The sequence below is a fragment of the Cupressus sempervirens genome, chromosome 10 (genome assembly GCF_028749045.1).
Source record: "Cupressus sempervirens isolate cs-2001-9-10 chromosome 10, ASM2874904v1, whole genome shotgun sequence".
In the NCBI taxonomy this organism is placed as follows: domain Eukaryota; kingdom Viridiplantae; phylum Streptophyta; class Pinopsida; order Cupressales; family Cupressaceae; genus Cupressus; species Cupressus sempervirens.
This window is the reverse complement of record NC_143127.1, coordinates 645,275,904-645,290,218: the sequence shown is the minus strand read 5'-3', so window position 1 is coordinate 645,290,218 and position 14,315 is coordinate 645,275,904. Positions and strand designations below refer to the sequence as shown.

Genomic DNA, 14,315 nt, shown 5'->3' with positions numbered 1-14,315 from the left:
CCCATTCAGAACGGATTGAAAATAACCTAATCTACATAATAATAAGATAACATTTGTCAACAAAGAATATAAAAAGTTTCAACACAATAAAAACAGAAATTAAATGTACCAATTTCATCGTGACAATGTTCCATCCGATAACTTTGCAGATATTTTAAGAAATACAGAAATCCGGTAGCCGCTGATAAATTCACCAGTAATCATATACGAATGCCAGTCTTTATTTTTCCGTATGATAGAAAACAACAAGAAATGATTTGAAAAACCAGTCAACGAGTGACTGAAACAGAATGGCCTCGGTCCAAGAGCTTCTTTAACGCACAAACAGAATTAGGGAAATGTAGGAATCAACAAATACATAATGTATTTGCACCACTTCTTCGTTTAAAGCAGACATTCTGTTTCAGATATACACCTGCACCAACACAAGAGGATCAAAGTTGATTTGTAAGAGATTTGTTTCTCTAAATTAAATTTTAATATTGTAATTAGAATTCAATTGTATAGTTTTTTGAGTCAAATCAATGTATTCATATTTCATTAGTGATATTTTAAAAGAAGTAATTTCTTATTGAAAATGAATGAAACACTTTGTACTCATTGCATTTAGGCGATATTCACAAGGCACAGAATATCTCATTACTACTTAACTTAGAGAATGCTTAATAATGGAGTTCTCTCCCTGATTATCTCCACTCTACTTGCAACCTCAGTCATAAAACCTTCAAGAAGTATTGGACCTTCTGAACTATTAGTTAAAAAGCATCTTAACTCATCAGTTAATAGCAAGTCAATTTGTGATGTGACTATTAGAGTTCAACTGATTGATTTTTTGAAACAAACTCATTGACTAATATTTCTTGAATAGTACCTCAAAATAACTAATCTTTCATGAGAATGAATGTAACATTTTATAACACTCATTTCATCTAGATGATTTTCAGATAGAATGCCTGAAATCAGTAGTTACCCATCCCTTTACCACTCCAACTCAAAAAGAACTCAAAAAGAATTCTCACCTAATGATATTCCGATCTTTACCATCCTGAAAGACTTACCAAATAATATTCGCCGCGGTGTTCAAATTTAAGCAGAACCGCCTTCTCACCAAACATAGTCTTCACATTTAGAGGCCAAATAGAGGCATCAAATGGAATGCCGTTGATGAATACAGATAATGGAGGAGTATTCTGATTAGCATCACCATATTCTGCATGCACTGTTTCAAAGCATAATAAGAAAATACTAAGATATCTCTGTTTGTTACATTAGAATGCCATTTTACTCTAGAGATACCTTAAACATAAACTTCAATCTGAAATAATACATACCAGTATGAGCTCTAGAATAGTCATTTGGGATTGCTGCTACTGTTACCAAGGCGTTATGGCATCGAGCACAACACATTGTATTCGTCTGCTGAAGCAAAGGCATTGAAGGTGCGGAAACATCTCCACTGCTGTTATGGCATCGAGAATCTTGCTTCTGTTTTCTCCTTTCTCTGGTTCTATTTTGAAACCAATAGAATATATTGGGTTCTTCAACATGTCCATATGCTTGGAGCATTGTGTTTATCCTCCCTATCTCCTCTATATTTGGACTTTCAATTCGTGATTTGAAAAGCTCTTCCAATATCTCCTTTTGTTCTTCAACGGGATACCATCTTGGCTTCACGCGGTTATTTTCCTGCGTTGCTCGAGGAGGCGATGTTCCTGACAAAAATACAAGAGTTAAAAGATATTAGGTTAACATGTCGGGTAAAACTAGTCACGGGGTCTGAAAAAGAATAATTTTGCGTCCCAGCAGAGTGAGAGGAGGATTCATAACCTTCCCCAGCAGATGCCTTTTCGGTAGATTTTGTTGAAGATGAAGAGTTCACTTTGAACAGACTCGGCCAGTTGCTCCTGGAACCCATTTTAATCTCAAATCGTAAGAACCGAAGAAAGAAAGAAAGTAAGAGATAAGCTCACGGTAAACTGCGCCTTCTTCAAAAAGAGAAGAAACAACACTACAGAGGATCTCAAATGGTCAGAGATGAAAGCAGCAGATCACGATATGCTCAATTACATCATTATATATATAGATAAATAGCATAGACTAGAACAAATTAGGGTTAATTCGTTAACAAAGTGAGTGGGGGAGCTTATCAAGCGTGAGTAGGGAAAATATGATATTCTGATTTCATTGGAAATGCAGTTTTTACCGTGCTTGTTCATTTTGGGCAACGGTTATCTAGTTACGAATTTTGTGAGTAGTTCAACTTAATGAGTAGATCAAGGGACCATTGACTAATAAGTAAAATATTCTTGTAATCAAGATAACCGTTAGAGAGAGTTCGAAATTTGAAAGTCATGGAGATAATCTTTATTCTTATAAGCTATTTTTTTAGTAAAAAAAAATATATTGTAAACATGATGTGGTTAACAATATTACAAAAGAAATTTGAAATTTGAAATTTGACAAAGTGGAGGAAGATAATCTATTAGAAAGTTTTTAAAATACATATCTTTATCCTTATAATTTATCTTTCTACTAAAATAATTACAAATAGAATAATTATGAATATAATCTATTTAAAAGTTTTTATAATATGTATTTAGATTTTTTGACTAAGAAATATTATAAATAGGATAATTATTAACAATATAAGAAAGAAAGAAGAGTTTGAATTTTGAAATAGAGGAAGGAAACAGTCTATTAGAAAGTTCTAAAAAAAAATGTTAATATTTAATTTTTAAGAATTATATATATTAAATCTTTTATAACTCTGTGTGTATTTTTTTTTATTAAATTAAAACTATTCCTTGTATTAATAACTTAAGTATAATTTTTTATACATATCTTATATTATATTTAGTATATATAATCAAGTCTTAGTTCTTGATATTCTAAAATATATTAGTAGTTATTATCTTCAAATAAACTATAAAATTCTTATTTATGTCCACTTATATAGGTTTGATTTAATTAGGAGGAGAAGGGCCTTGATTCTAGATAAAACAACTTAAAACATTACAACACAAATTGCATAAAATCAACAAAAGAATTAGAGAACAAAAAGAATAACACATAATCTCATGTCTACTACTATCCCTACACTCTTCAGAAATTTTGAATAATCAAAGTACATATTACTAAAGGAGTTTCTAACCATTGAATTAACCAATGAAAAAATCATCACTATAGGCCATGAGTATCAAAAAATAGAGTAAAAAAATTCCATAATTTAAAAATAAAAACTTGTTAACAACTTTCATCATAAAAATATTAAACCGAAAACCAACAACCTTAAGTATCGATATCTTTAGTCTCATCCTTGTTTGACCTAACCTCTCAATTTTTTATCAAATTCTTCATGTTCACTATCTAGTACTTTTTCCCTCATTCATCTTCAATGATTCCATTAATAATCCTAAAAAGGGCACACATTCCCTAATCAAACAACTATCTCAATTTTCCCATTGTAATAGTTAGCAATTTCTTTCTTTTTAAAAAAATTGGGGAGAGGAGAGCATCTTCTTTAGCTATTTCCTTTTCATGATCAAAGGAAATAGAATTACCTTAAATTTCTTGAATTCAAGTTTTTCTCCCACTACAATTTAGCATAGTTATAAATACTTACTCATCTTTCATTGCAATGTGTTGTGGTCCCATAATGCACGCCCCATTTTGAGCCACAAAATGGGGACCCCCTAGTTTCAAAACTTCTTTGAGGCCCCTAATCAGGTGTCTTAATCAATTAGGACCCTCCTCTAGGTCTAGGTCAAAACTAGGTCTCTGATTGGGTAGGGTCGAGCAATCAAGTGGGGTGAAAAATTCAAAATTTTAAACCTTTTAGTGCATAAAGTGTGCACATGCAGTAAGTGGGTATATGCACAATACACCTATTTCCAAGGATGTGCACCCTCAAAGGTGCACACTGTTGAAGGTGCACATAGGGTCATACCCTCAGGCCTATATAACCCTCAACCCCCCTTCTCTTCATTGTCTTCCAGCTCCCTCTATGTGACTTCACCCTCGTACCCTCCACTACTTTGTTGCTCCGCCTCCTAAGTTCTAACCTTTTAAGGTAATAACCCCTCTTAGAGGTGCACACATGCATATTTTCAAATGCACACACTAAAATATAGCTCCCCTTTTATAGCACAACACAATCACTCTTGTGCATGTATGCAGTTGCGCACATATGCACCTTGCATAGGAAATTGTAAAAATAGATTGCACCTACACACCTTGTGCACTTGCACAAATTTTCTAGGTGTGTTAGTGTGTAAAATAGACATTTTATGGGTCTTCATTAGTTTTTGTCAATTTTGACTGGTTTTTGCTCAATTTTTGCAATAGTTGAGTCCCATTTTAGTCTTTTGACATCAAGATACTAAGGTTTCCATTTTTATTTAGATATAATGGCACCACCATCATCCTCTATGGTAGAGAAAATGACACCTAAACCTATAGCATTCAAATACTAAGGAGCTTTGAAGATATCCAAATTCTAGGACAAACACACAGCGATCTGGGACACATAAATTGGCCACATTAACTAGAATGCTTTTGTAACACTCTACAACAAACCAAAGGAAAGATCACTAATCATATCAAAATTAATCCAGAGTGGGTTAGTGAATGTCGCTTAACACCATACTTAGTTTAATCCTTCAAACTGATCATGATGTTGGCTCAACACTACGTGCTAGATGTGAATGTCATAAAGAGTGTGATTGAAGAGATAGTCCTTGACCTCAGGTCATAGAACATAAAGAAGGTTTTGCACCTCCTAAGGGAAGACAAATACCTCCAAATATCCTATGAAGGGGTGTACAAATGGTATAGAGAAAATGAGAAAGAAGCCAAAGGATTGGTGCAATCCATATTCCTGATTGATGGGACACCCTTGGGCCAAAGAGTAGGAAAGATGGATATGACTTTAGGGTACATGAAAGATGATATTGGGTACTCAATTTTTATCCTTAATAGAGCCATGTGTCTCCTTGCAGTAGGTTACCTAGAAGCATGGATGGTACAATTCATTGGGACCATTAGAATTGCCAAGATGCCTATTGATTGGGCCACCATCCTACGTGATAATCTAGATGAGAAGCTGATCTCAATCAAGACTGATCTATATTTTTACAATACACATTATATGGTGTATCTATGAGCAGCCAAAACTATAGACTACCTAGGGTTGTACCAAAAGGGAAGCATGCAAGACGTAGATGCTTGGCCCTATGTGGTGTATCCATAAATGGTGAAGAAGAAGATGCCATTGCAAAGTATTGAATACAGGGTAGTAAATGATGGCTTTATATTTGTCATTATCAATTTTATCGAGGGTGACTATGCCAAAAGGATGTCTATAGAGGCAACAACAAGGATAACTAAAGTAGGAGCATACTACATTCAGTTCAAGACCTTTACCTATCTCTAAGTAGTTGATACTCTTTTGTGGCGCAAGAAGTTCCCAAGGTACCCTTCAGACCAGCTCATACTATTAGAGATAGCTTGCCAACTCACTTCTGCATATGACAAAGCAAGGAAATAACTTAAGAAAATATGGGTTTGGCCAATCACCATTAGAGCATTCAAGGTAAAGAAGAAGCAAGATATTCCTACCTTCAACTTAGTATGGGATCAGTATCCCTTGGAATATTATGAGGTCCACGCCCATATTTTGATAATATTGGGATGGTTTAACATCTAATCGGCAAGAAGTTTATGCATGAGGAAACCCTGGAGGACCATTGGATGAATTTAATAGATGACTATGATGTACACAATAGGGACTATTGTAGGATGATTCTATGTATGGCAGGAAAAGTGCTGAACATGGAGATACCCTTAAAGGACTAGGAAAAATATTTCCATGAGATAATGGATCACTTGTACAAAAGGGATAAAATCTATGATAGGCCCATTATGAATGCTAAAATAGGGCATGAGGAAAATGATGATATTGATCATTGGGGAAGAGATGCAATAGAAGTGACAAGGGAATGGATCACAAAGACATTTTAGATGGATCTAGTTTTCAAGGCCATACCTCTACAGACTAAAACTAGGCCCAAGAAAGGAAAAGGAACCAAAGTCACAATACTGACCCACCTTGCCAAATACCTAGTGAGGCCAAAAATGGTACATCAACATGAATGGGATGTTGAGTATTTTGAGAATGAAAAGGGAAAGGGTAAGAAGAAAAGAAAGAAAGTGGCTGAGGCCTAAGAAGAAGAAGCCCAACAAGAGTAAGAGAAAGCTCAACCAAAGAAACATCTAGAGCAACAAGATGAGCCTAATTTAGAAGCACCAAAAGAGAAAGGAGTCCCACCACATAAAACCTTAGAGGAAGAAGCCTCCCCATCAGTTCCTAAGAGAGCCCAAATAGTAAAAATGGTGGTAGGTGTGAAACAAAGGAAATTGAAGAAGAAGAGTACTCCCTCACCATAGGTGCTAGAAACCATTCCTGAAGTGGAGGATCAAGAAGAAGGGGAAACAATTGAATTTTCCCTCTTGCATAAAAGAACTCACTCAGCTAAGGTGACAACAGAGGAAAGAAGGATAATCTCTACTCAAACACTACCATTCATCCCTACCGAGCCTATCTAGGTTGAAACTTCAGAAGATTAAAAAAAAAAAAGATAGAGAAAATGGAATGTGAGGGAGCCAATAGTTCTGACTTCTTGAATTGTGACTTCATGCCCATAGGCACTGAGATGGTGGGTGAGAAAATAGGGGATACTCCTAAAAAAGAGCCATGAGAGAGGATTGGAATCAGTTGCCTCCTCTAGCTCAAGGAGCTCTTGGTATTGCACCATCACTAGCATAAGACATGGCTGTAATAATGGATAAAGGGTCAATAGGTCCATCTCCTCTAAAAATTGAAGCAACATTAGAAAGTTAGGATACAAAGGAGGGAGAATATGTATAGTTGCATGCTGATGAACTATCTAAAGAAGGATAGATAGAAGAAGAAACTTAGTAAGTTCCTCCAGATATAGAGGCCAGATCTTTAGCACATAATAGCATAGAAAATCCTCCCAAAGAACTCCCTTGATATGATAAGACTTTGGAGATAAGTAATAAGGCAAAGGAGACTCCTTCGAAACCAACTTCTTTAATAAAATGTATATCACCAATAGGGACAACACCATCATGGCTGAAGAAGGATGTAATGTTCTAAAAAAAGAAGCAGATGTAACTGATAGAAGAGGAGGAAATGAAATAATTAATAAAAGTGATGAAGAATATTGAGCCACCTACGGGTGATGCTAGAACACTTGCCTTCATTATCAAGGATAAATTTAGCGGCTAATATTCACCAATTGGCTAATCTCACTCATCAAGGACCCCAGATTTGTCAATGTTTTTGCACTTTTGGGTTGTCCAGTCACCTAAAATTTACAAAAAATGGGTCCGATGCCTAGGCTAATCTCTAATAATAATACATAAGTATTTATATTTTAGTGATAAATTCACCAATAGAATCTAATTTTTCTATGTAGTAATTTAAATGTATTTTCCTACAATATTCAAGGCTTGTCTTAATTGATGGTCATATTCACTTATATTTGGTAAAAATTTAAGTTACACTACATATTAAGTATGTATATATAACATGTTTCTCTTTTTTTAAGAATTTTCATGAAATTTTTTATCCTTTCTCATTTGTCCATGAAATAGATTTGATTGGGGACACATATCTTTACTTTGGGAACTTTCTTTAAAAATTTGTATCCTTTTAAAGTTTTGGCTTGAAATAGGATTTAGGCCATTGATTTAGAATCATCCAATGGTTAAAAATAATACGGTGCTTCCCTCAAACCACCATTCAATAATTTGGAGGGAAAGTGTAATGATAAAAGTGGGCTAAATTTAACCTTAAAGTTTGATAATTAATTAGGCTCCATATAATAATAATTATAAAATCATTGTTTCTAGGTATGCATACTTTTTTCCATGATTTTCATCAATAACGAAAGATTCACCAGAAATTTATAGAATTTTCATATGATTGAAAAATAATTACCAATAAAATTAAAAATTTTCCTAAAAAATAAAAAAATTTCCAATAGAATAATTTTTTTCCTCTAAACTGATGTTCAATTCACCAAAATTTTATACTTTTTTCTAAAGGGAGGTTTCTTAATGTTATCCTTATTCATTATGTAGAATCAAGATCAAGACCTTCTAGCACATATCTCCATTCCCCCTCCTCATGTCGATACCAAAAAAAATGACTCCAAAAGACTATCAAATGAAGGAGGTCATATTGGGAATGCCCACGGTGGTTATGGTCAAGGTGTTGATCACTACAGGCCTCAAGTAAGTGTTTAAACATATGGACCAAGATGAGTCAAAGTCAATAATGCTACAAAAGTAGAATGATCTACTAAGAGGATAACTAAATGAGGTGGTGGGACCTATAGACCTAGATAATCCTAAGATTTCTCTTGGAGTTGCACTTGGAAGAAAATAGGAGGAGCCCAAATGGATTCATTTTTGAATGCATGTCAGCAATGGTGTTACAGTTTTGAGGAAAAGGGAGTGTAATAATATAGGGTAATTTGTACCTATTTTACAACATCCAAACTAATGTCAACAAATTGGTTTCTATTATAAACTAATATTTTGAGCTAATGGATGAAGTGTGAACTTGAGCTAATGATATACAAACATTAAGATCTATAAAGGGTCAAAGGTACCAGATGCTGATGGAGATATACTCACTAGAGGAGCTTGATAAACTAGATGATTAGATAGAGAATATATCCTCAAGGAATATGGTTATGGAGGGATTGCATGAAGGTATCCATCAAATAAAGGATAAATCTAAAGAGCAATTTTTGGAAGTGAATGAGAACTATAATGCGACTAGCCTTGAGATTTTTGAAGATAAGTCAAAGATCGAGCTTTCCTCAGAACAAATACTAGTTCAACACTTCAGATATACACTTGAAAATACTTCATTAGAAGATGATGTATAACAAGCATTCAAAATTGAAGAAGCATTGTTTGAACTAGATATAAGGGTTGAGAATTTTGTAGATATAATAATAGAAGTAAGTAACTATCAACAAGTAGTCAAGACTAAGTATGATTCATTATATTTACAAGAGGCTAGTGAAGTTTTGGAAATAATAGAGAAGTTCAAAGGTAAACATCCAACCATTGTTTTGGTATAAAGAGGAAGAAAATCCAAATGCTCAAAATTAGGTTTTGACACTTAGAAGTTTTTAATTTATTTTTGAGTCTTGTCACCAAGGTGCATAGGTGTGTAGGTGTGCCAAAATTTTTAAGGAGTAGTGTCCCGACAGTTAACTATTAGTTGCTATTTTAGAGCATGCATTGAAAACACATTTTGATGAGAGTTCAACTCCTAGAAACATCTAGAGAAGGTCGAGCTTCCATTTTTAGAGCTCCCAAAGACTTCCAAATTATCTCACAACTTCTATCTTCTTGGGTAAAAGAATGAACCCATTTCACCTTTTATAAAGAAAAAGGATATCAAAATGTAAATGTTCAACTTTAATGACAAACAAAATGGTATTTGTGTTTAGAATTTGAAGATGATGTGAACTAATGAAATGTGTAGAATTGGATGAATTTTATGCATATAATTTTTATAATTTTTTAAAGTAAGAATTTATTCTTTAAAAATAAAAAATGAAGTCCCTTTTTTAACTATAAAAAATATAGGGTGTAGTTCCCATCAAACAAGTATATCCAAATCATCTTTTTTTTTTTTTAAATTTGAAAATATCTTATAGATGACATGTATAGCTATGGAAAAAAAAAAAAAATTATTATTTTTGATGTATAGTCTTTTTGTTATAAGTACTCTAAGTCAACCTTATCAAAATCTAATATTTTTTTCCTCCCATCAAAACTTCCCTATTATATCTACACCTTTTTGAAAATAAATTGAATATTCATGAAGTCAAATTTCTCCTCTAGAGATAAATATAATTTTTTAATTTTTTGGATATGATTTACTATTCTTTTTCCTTTTTTTATGGAACATCTTCTAAAATGTTCAAATATTGTCTTATAATATTTTGAAATTATAACATATTATAACTCATCAAATCACTTAGAAATTTATATAATTATGATATTGTATCTTAGATCTACTAGGGTATTTTTAGTTTTTGAAAAAAATTGAGTATTTATAGGAAATGTGATTTGACCAAAATAAGTTTTGGTATCCTAAAAGGTAAGATAGATCTATGCTTTTACCCTCTTATCTTCTCATTCTTTCATTATTTTTAGTGATGTAAAGGCTCATGCACCTATTAATTGATATAAACAAGGGTGGAGACCTACTTAGCACCATTTAGAGAGCTCGTCTCTATATAATTAGCTTTATTTTATTACTTTTTAGCATGAGTTTATATTAGAAGAGCTCTCACTCCTAACACAAAATGAGGAGATGATTTATTGTAAACACATGGATGTAATATGTATATTAGGTTTATATTTTGATGCAATACTATATGCTATTGGTGCTCTCATTTTGAGTGTAGTTATTCTTGTCCGAGTGTGTTATTTTTGAGAATTCATGTTCATGAATAATAATGGAGCCAACAGTTGTATTGTGTTGTTATAATTGTGCAATCTTTTAGTTATGGTATTTTCCTTGTGTTAACAAATTTGACTATTGTGAGGAATTAAAGAAAGGATCATCTATGTTCTTGCATGGTATTTTTTCTTGTGTGAGTACACTTTTCAAGGCCTCGTGATTTGATGAAATGTGAAACATCTTTCAATTATTATTTAAGTTCCCATCAACAATTGAATTTGTTGAGCTAAGGAATCATTGCTCCTAATTTCACTGGTTTCCTACCAGATCCTTTTGATAATTTAGTTTGTAGACATGTTCTTATTTTGGCTTATGTGCATTGGGAATTTCACTTTGAACATTTTTCTTAAAATCTCTTGTTACTCTATATTTGTTATTTTCTGTTAAAACACTTGGTTAAAGTAAGACATTATATAGTTGCATTGATAAATTGCATTCATCATAAAACCAAAAATACAAAAAAAATCTCTTTGATGTTACATATCAGCAACAAGTGTGTAGATTGGTTGAAACTAGAAAATGCCTCCTCGTGAACATACATGTATTTATCTTCAATTGAGTTACCCAGTAGGTTGAAAAATAGCCATCTAGAACCTTGGAGTTGGTCATTGATAAGCTTTTCAAAAGAAAGATTCTAAAGGATGTTTATCATTAAACATCATGAAAAATGATATGCAATATAATGTAACATTGAATATATGTTTTTTTAAAAAAAATTATATGTTCCTCCTACCATTCCAAGAGAATAAGAAATATGGGCTATGGTGTTTTAAAAAAAAAAACACAACTACAACACAATATTTTACATAAATGGCAATTGCAAATTTTTTTTTCCCAACAAACCCCTAGTTTGTGATTCATTTTTAAAAAACACTAAAAAATGATTTGATTAAAATATCAATCACTAATAACCCTCTCTTACTATAACAACCCAATAATATTAATTTTTTTTTACCTATCTTTCTATCTATACTATCTTAAATTGGAAGAGCTCCAATTTAATAAATTTTTAGCACTTATTTAATACAAGATCATCATGCTCTCTCTCTATCTCTCTCTCTCTCTCTCTCTCTCTCACACACACACACACACACACACACACACACACACACACACACATCCTTTCTCCTAGGTGGAATTAGGGTAAAACCTAATGAATCATATTTAAAGCTCCTATATTCTTTGTGATAAGCTCTAGCTAGGATCTATTTTCCTCTAGGTCCTTCCTTTCAATTCAACTTTACACTAGGAATTTGATCCTGATATTGAAATAGGATTTCCTTGGAATCTAGGCATGATTTGTAGATTCTAAGACTTATTTTTGGGTCCCTATATTGTCTCTAGGGTTTGTGCACCTGGAAATCTAGGGTTTAATACACCCTTGGCATGACAAGTGAACATTGCACCCCTGATAGGACACTTAGGGGTGAACTAATTTGGCCCTTTTTCTCTAGGTGCTATCGTGGCTTCACAAGACACACCACATTTTCAAGTAAAAAATGGGGACCCCCTCTATCCACACCAACAAAGTAAGACTACACATGTGCACATGTTTCTATACCATAAAAACATAAGTTGCACCCCATGCACCATGCACACATACGCATGTGCGCTTGGTGCCCATGTGCATGTTTTGGGGACTTTTGTCAATTCTATCACTATTTGTCAATTTACATTATTTTTTGTTAGTGTGGTCACATCACTTAGTATCCTTTTAGCCTTCTAAGAATGGTGGATTGACATCTATATTTTGTCCATTTGAAAATGGCATCTTCATCATCTTCCATGGTGGAAATGATCACATGAAAACTAGTCATATTCAAGTTTCTGAGTGTGCCAAAGATGTCTAAGTTTATGGATAAAGATTCAAAGGTCTAGGACACTAAGATGGGACACAGATTGAAACACATTCTTGATCTTATGCAACAAGCTAAGGAAGAGATGATCTTATCATTGATCCTAAGAAGGTTGGTAAACGTAGCTTCACATATGATATCTATACAATTATCAAAATTGATCATGACACTAGCTCGTCATTATGTACTAGAAGAGAAGGTTATGAGAAGAATCATTGGGAAAATGGTCCTAGACATACTCCCCTAAAAAATTGAGAAAATTTTCACCTACTACCTATAGCTCAATTACAAAAGATAACTTATTGCATAGCAAACAGGTAGTATAGGGAGTATAAACAAGAGGCAAAAGACATAGCCTAAGAAACAAACCTTCTTGCCTGATCGCCTACCAATAAAAGAGCCATGAAAGTTGACATGACCTAGAGATATATATGTTAGATGATATTGGCTAAAGCATACTTCTCTTGAGAAGAGTCATGTGTCTCTGTATGACTAGTTACCTAGAAACATAGATGGTTCATTTCATAGAAACCATCTAGAGGAGAGGGTCGCCAATAGACTAGGCCACCATCATCAAAAATAACTTTGATGAACAACACAGTTCAATAAAGTTTGATCCTTAGTTCTACATGACTTCATATGTTGTGTGCCTTCTGGTAGCTAGGCCAACTGGTTATCTAGGGTTGGTGAAGATAGGGAGCATGCATAATGCCAATGCTTGACTATACATAGTTTACCCTTAGTTTGTATGAAAGAATATCATGTTCAAGATCCCATAATATAGACTAGTGAATGATGGTTTTGTCTTTTCTTGAATTTGGTTCATTGAAGGGGATTATGCAAAGATAATTTTTGTGGAATATATCACCTGAATAACACAATAATTTTCTTATTTCATTCAATTTAACACATTCACATATATGCAGGTTGTAGGACTCCTCCTCTGTCCAAAGAAGCTTCCTCTCTATCCATCAGATAGGTGGATATTACTACAAATAGCTAGTTAATTGGCCTCTACCTATGACAGGGTGAGAAAGAAACACAATAAGACTTGTGTCTAGCCCATCACCATTTGATCTTTTGAGGTCAAGAAGAAGTATGATATATCCACATATGAGATTAAATGGTATCAATATCCCTTAGATGACTATCCATAGTGTTGAAAGAGGAGTGATAGGGATAAAAGGTCAATTTCAAAAAAGACCTCATCATTAGAACACTATATGTCTCCTATGGGCACTAATCCCACCTGGTTGAAGCTAGAGGTATTGAATCGCCAAAGAAGATATGTAAAATATATAGAGGAAAAAGGATTGAAGGTGTTGACAAAGGAAATAAAGACGTTGACACGCATCTAGGGTGATCCTAAGCAACTAGCCTTCATCATGAGGAATAAGAGTATTGATTGAAGGAAATTTTTCCCAATGATTATCATGTGAAGGAAATAGTATTGGGGGAGGCCACTCAAGACACATCCAAAATTTTGATCACCATAGGACTTAAACAAGTGTTTTGACACTTGGGTGAAGATGAGGATGAGATTTTGGAGTTAAGGAAACATAATTATTTATTGTAGGTATATGTAAAGGAGGTAGTTGGTCCATCATACCTTTTATCATCTTGAGGTTACCCTAGTGGTTGACCTCAATAAATAAGCTTTGGCTAGAGAACATGGTGACTCATTTTTGAATGCATGCAAAAGGTGTGGTCACAGTTTTGAGGATACAGGTGTACACATGTTGAGTAAAATATTGATTCACTACTAGGTATACAAAAGATGCATATAGGCTAGTTACCATATTAAATAAAGATTTTAGGTTAATAGATGAAGTAACCACCCGGACAAAAGATCTAGAAGCATTGCAAATAATTAAAGGTTAGAG

At 33.6% G+C, this 14,315-nt stretch overlaps 1 protein-coding gene across 1 annotated transcript; it reads right to left on the bottom strand.

Annotated features, from left to right (window-relative positions):
* Nucleotides 1–384: 384 nt before the first annotated feature.
* LOC149535479 (WUSCHEL-related homeobox 12-like) lies at nucleotides 385–1,915 on the bottom strand. Its single transcript, XM_089806139.1, has 4 exons — nucleotides 1,828–1,915; nucleotides 1,332–1,712; nucleotides 1,042–1,219; nucleotides 385–415 (listed from the first exon to the last, which is right to left on the bottom strand). The coding sequence occupies exons 1-4, from the start codon at nucleotides 1,913–1,915 to the stop codon at nucleotides 385–387; spliced, it is 678 nt and encodes a 225-aa protein (XP_089662265.1).
* Between the last annotated feature and the right edge of the window lie 12,400 nt (nucleotides 1,916–14,315).

Bases quoted from the DNA above. Each gene is read 5' to 3' on its own strand.
- LOC149535479 (XM_089806139.1), bottom strand. From the start codon at position 1,915: ATGGGTTCCAGGAGCAACTGGCCGAGTCTGTTCAAAGTGAACTCTTCA. The intron at 1,220-1,331 runs GTATGTATTATT...GCTTTGAAACAG, and splicing joins CTATTCTAGAGCTCATACTG to TGCATGCAGAATATGGTGAT. The intron at 416-1,041 runs GTAAAGATCGGA...GTGTTGGTGCAG, and splicing joins TTGGTAAGTCTTTCAGGATG to GTGTATATCTGAAACAGAAT.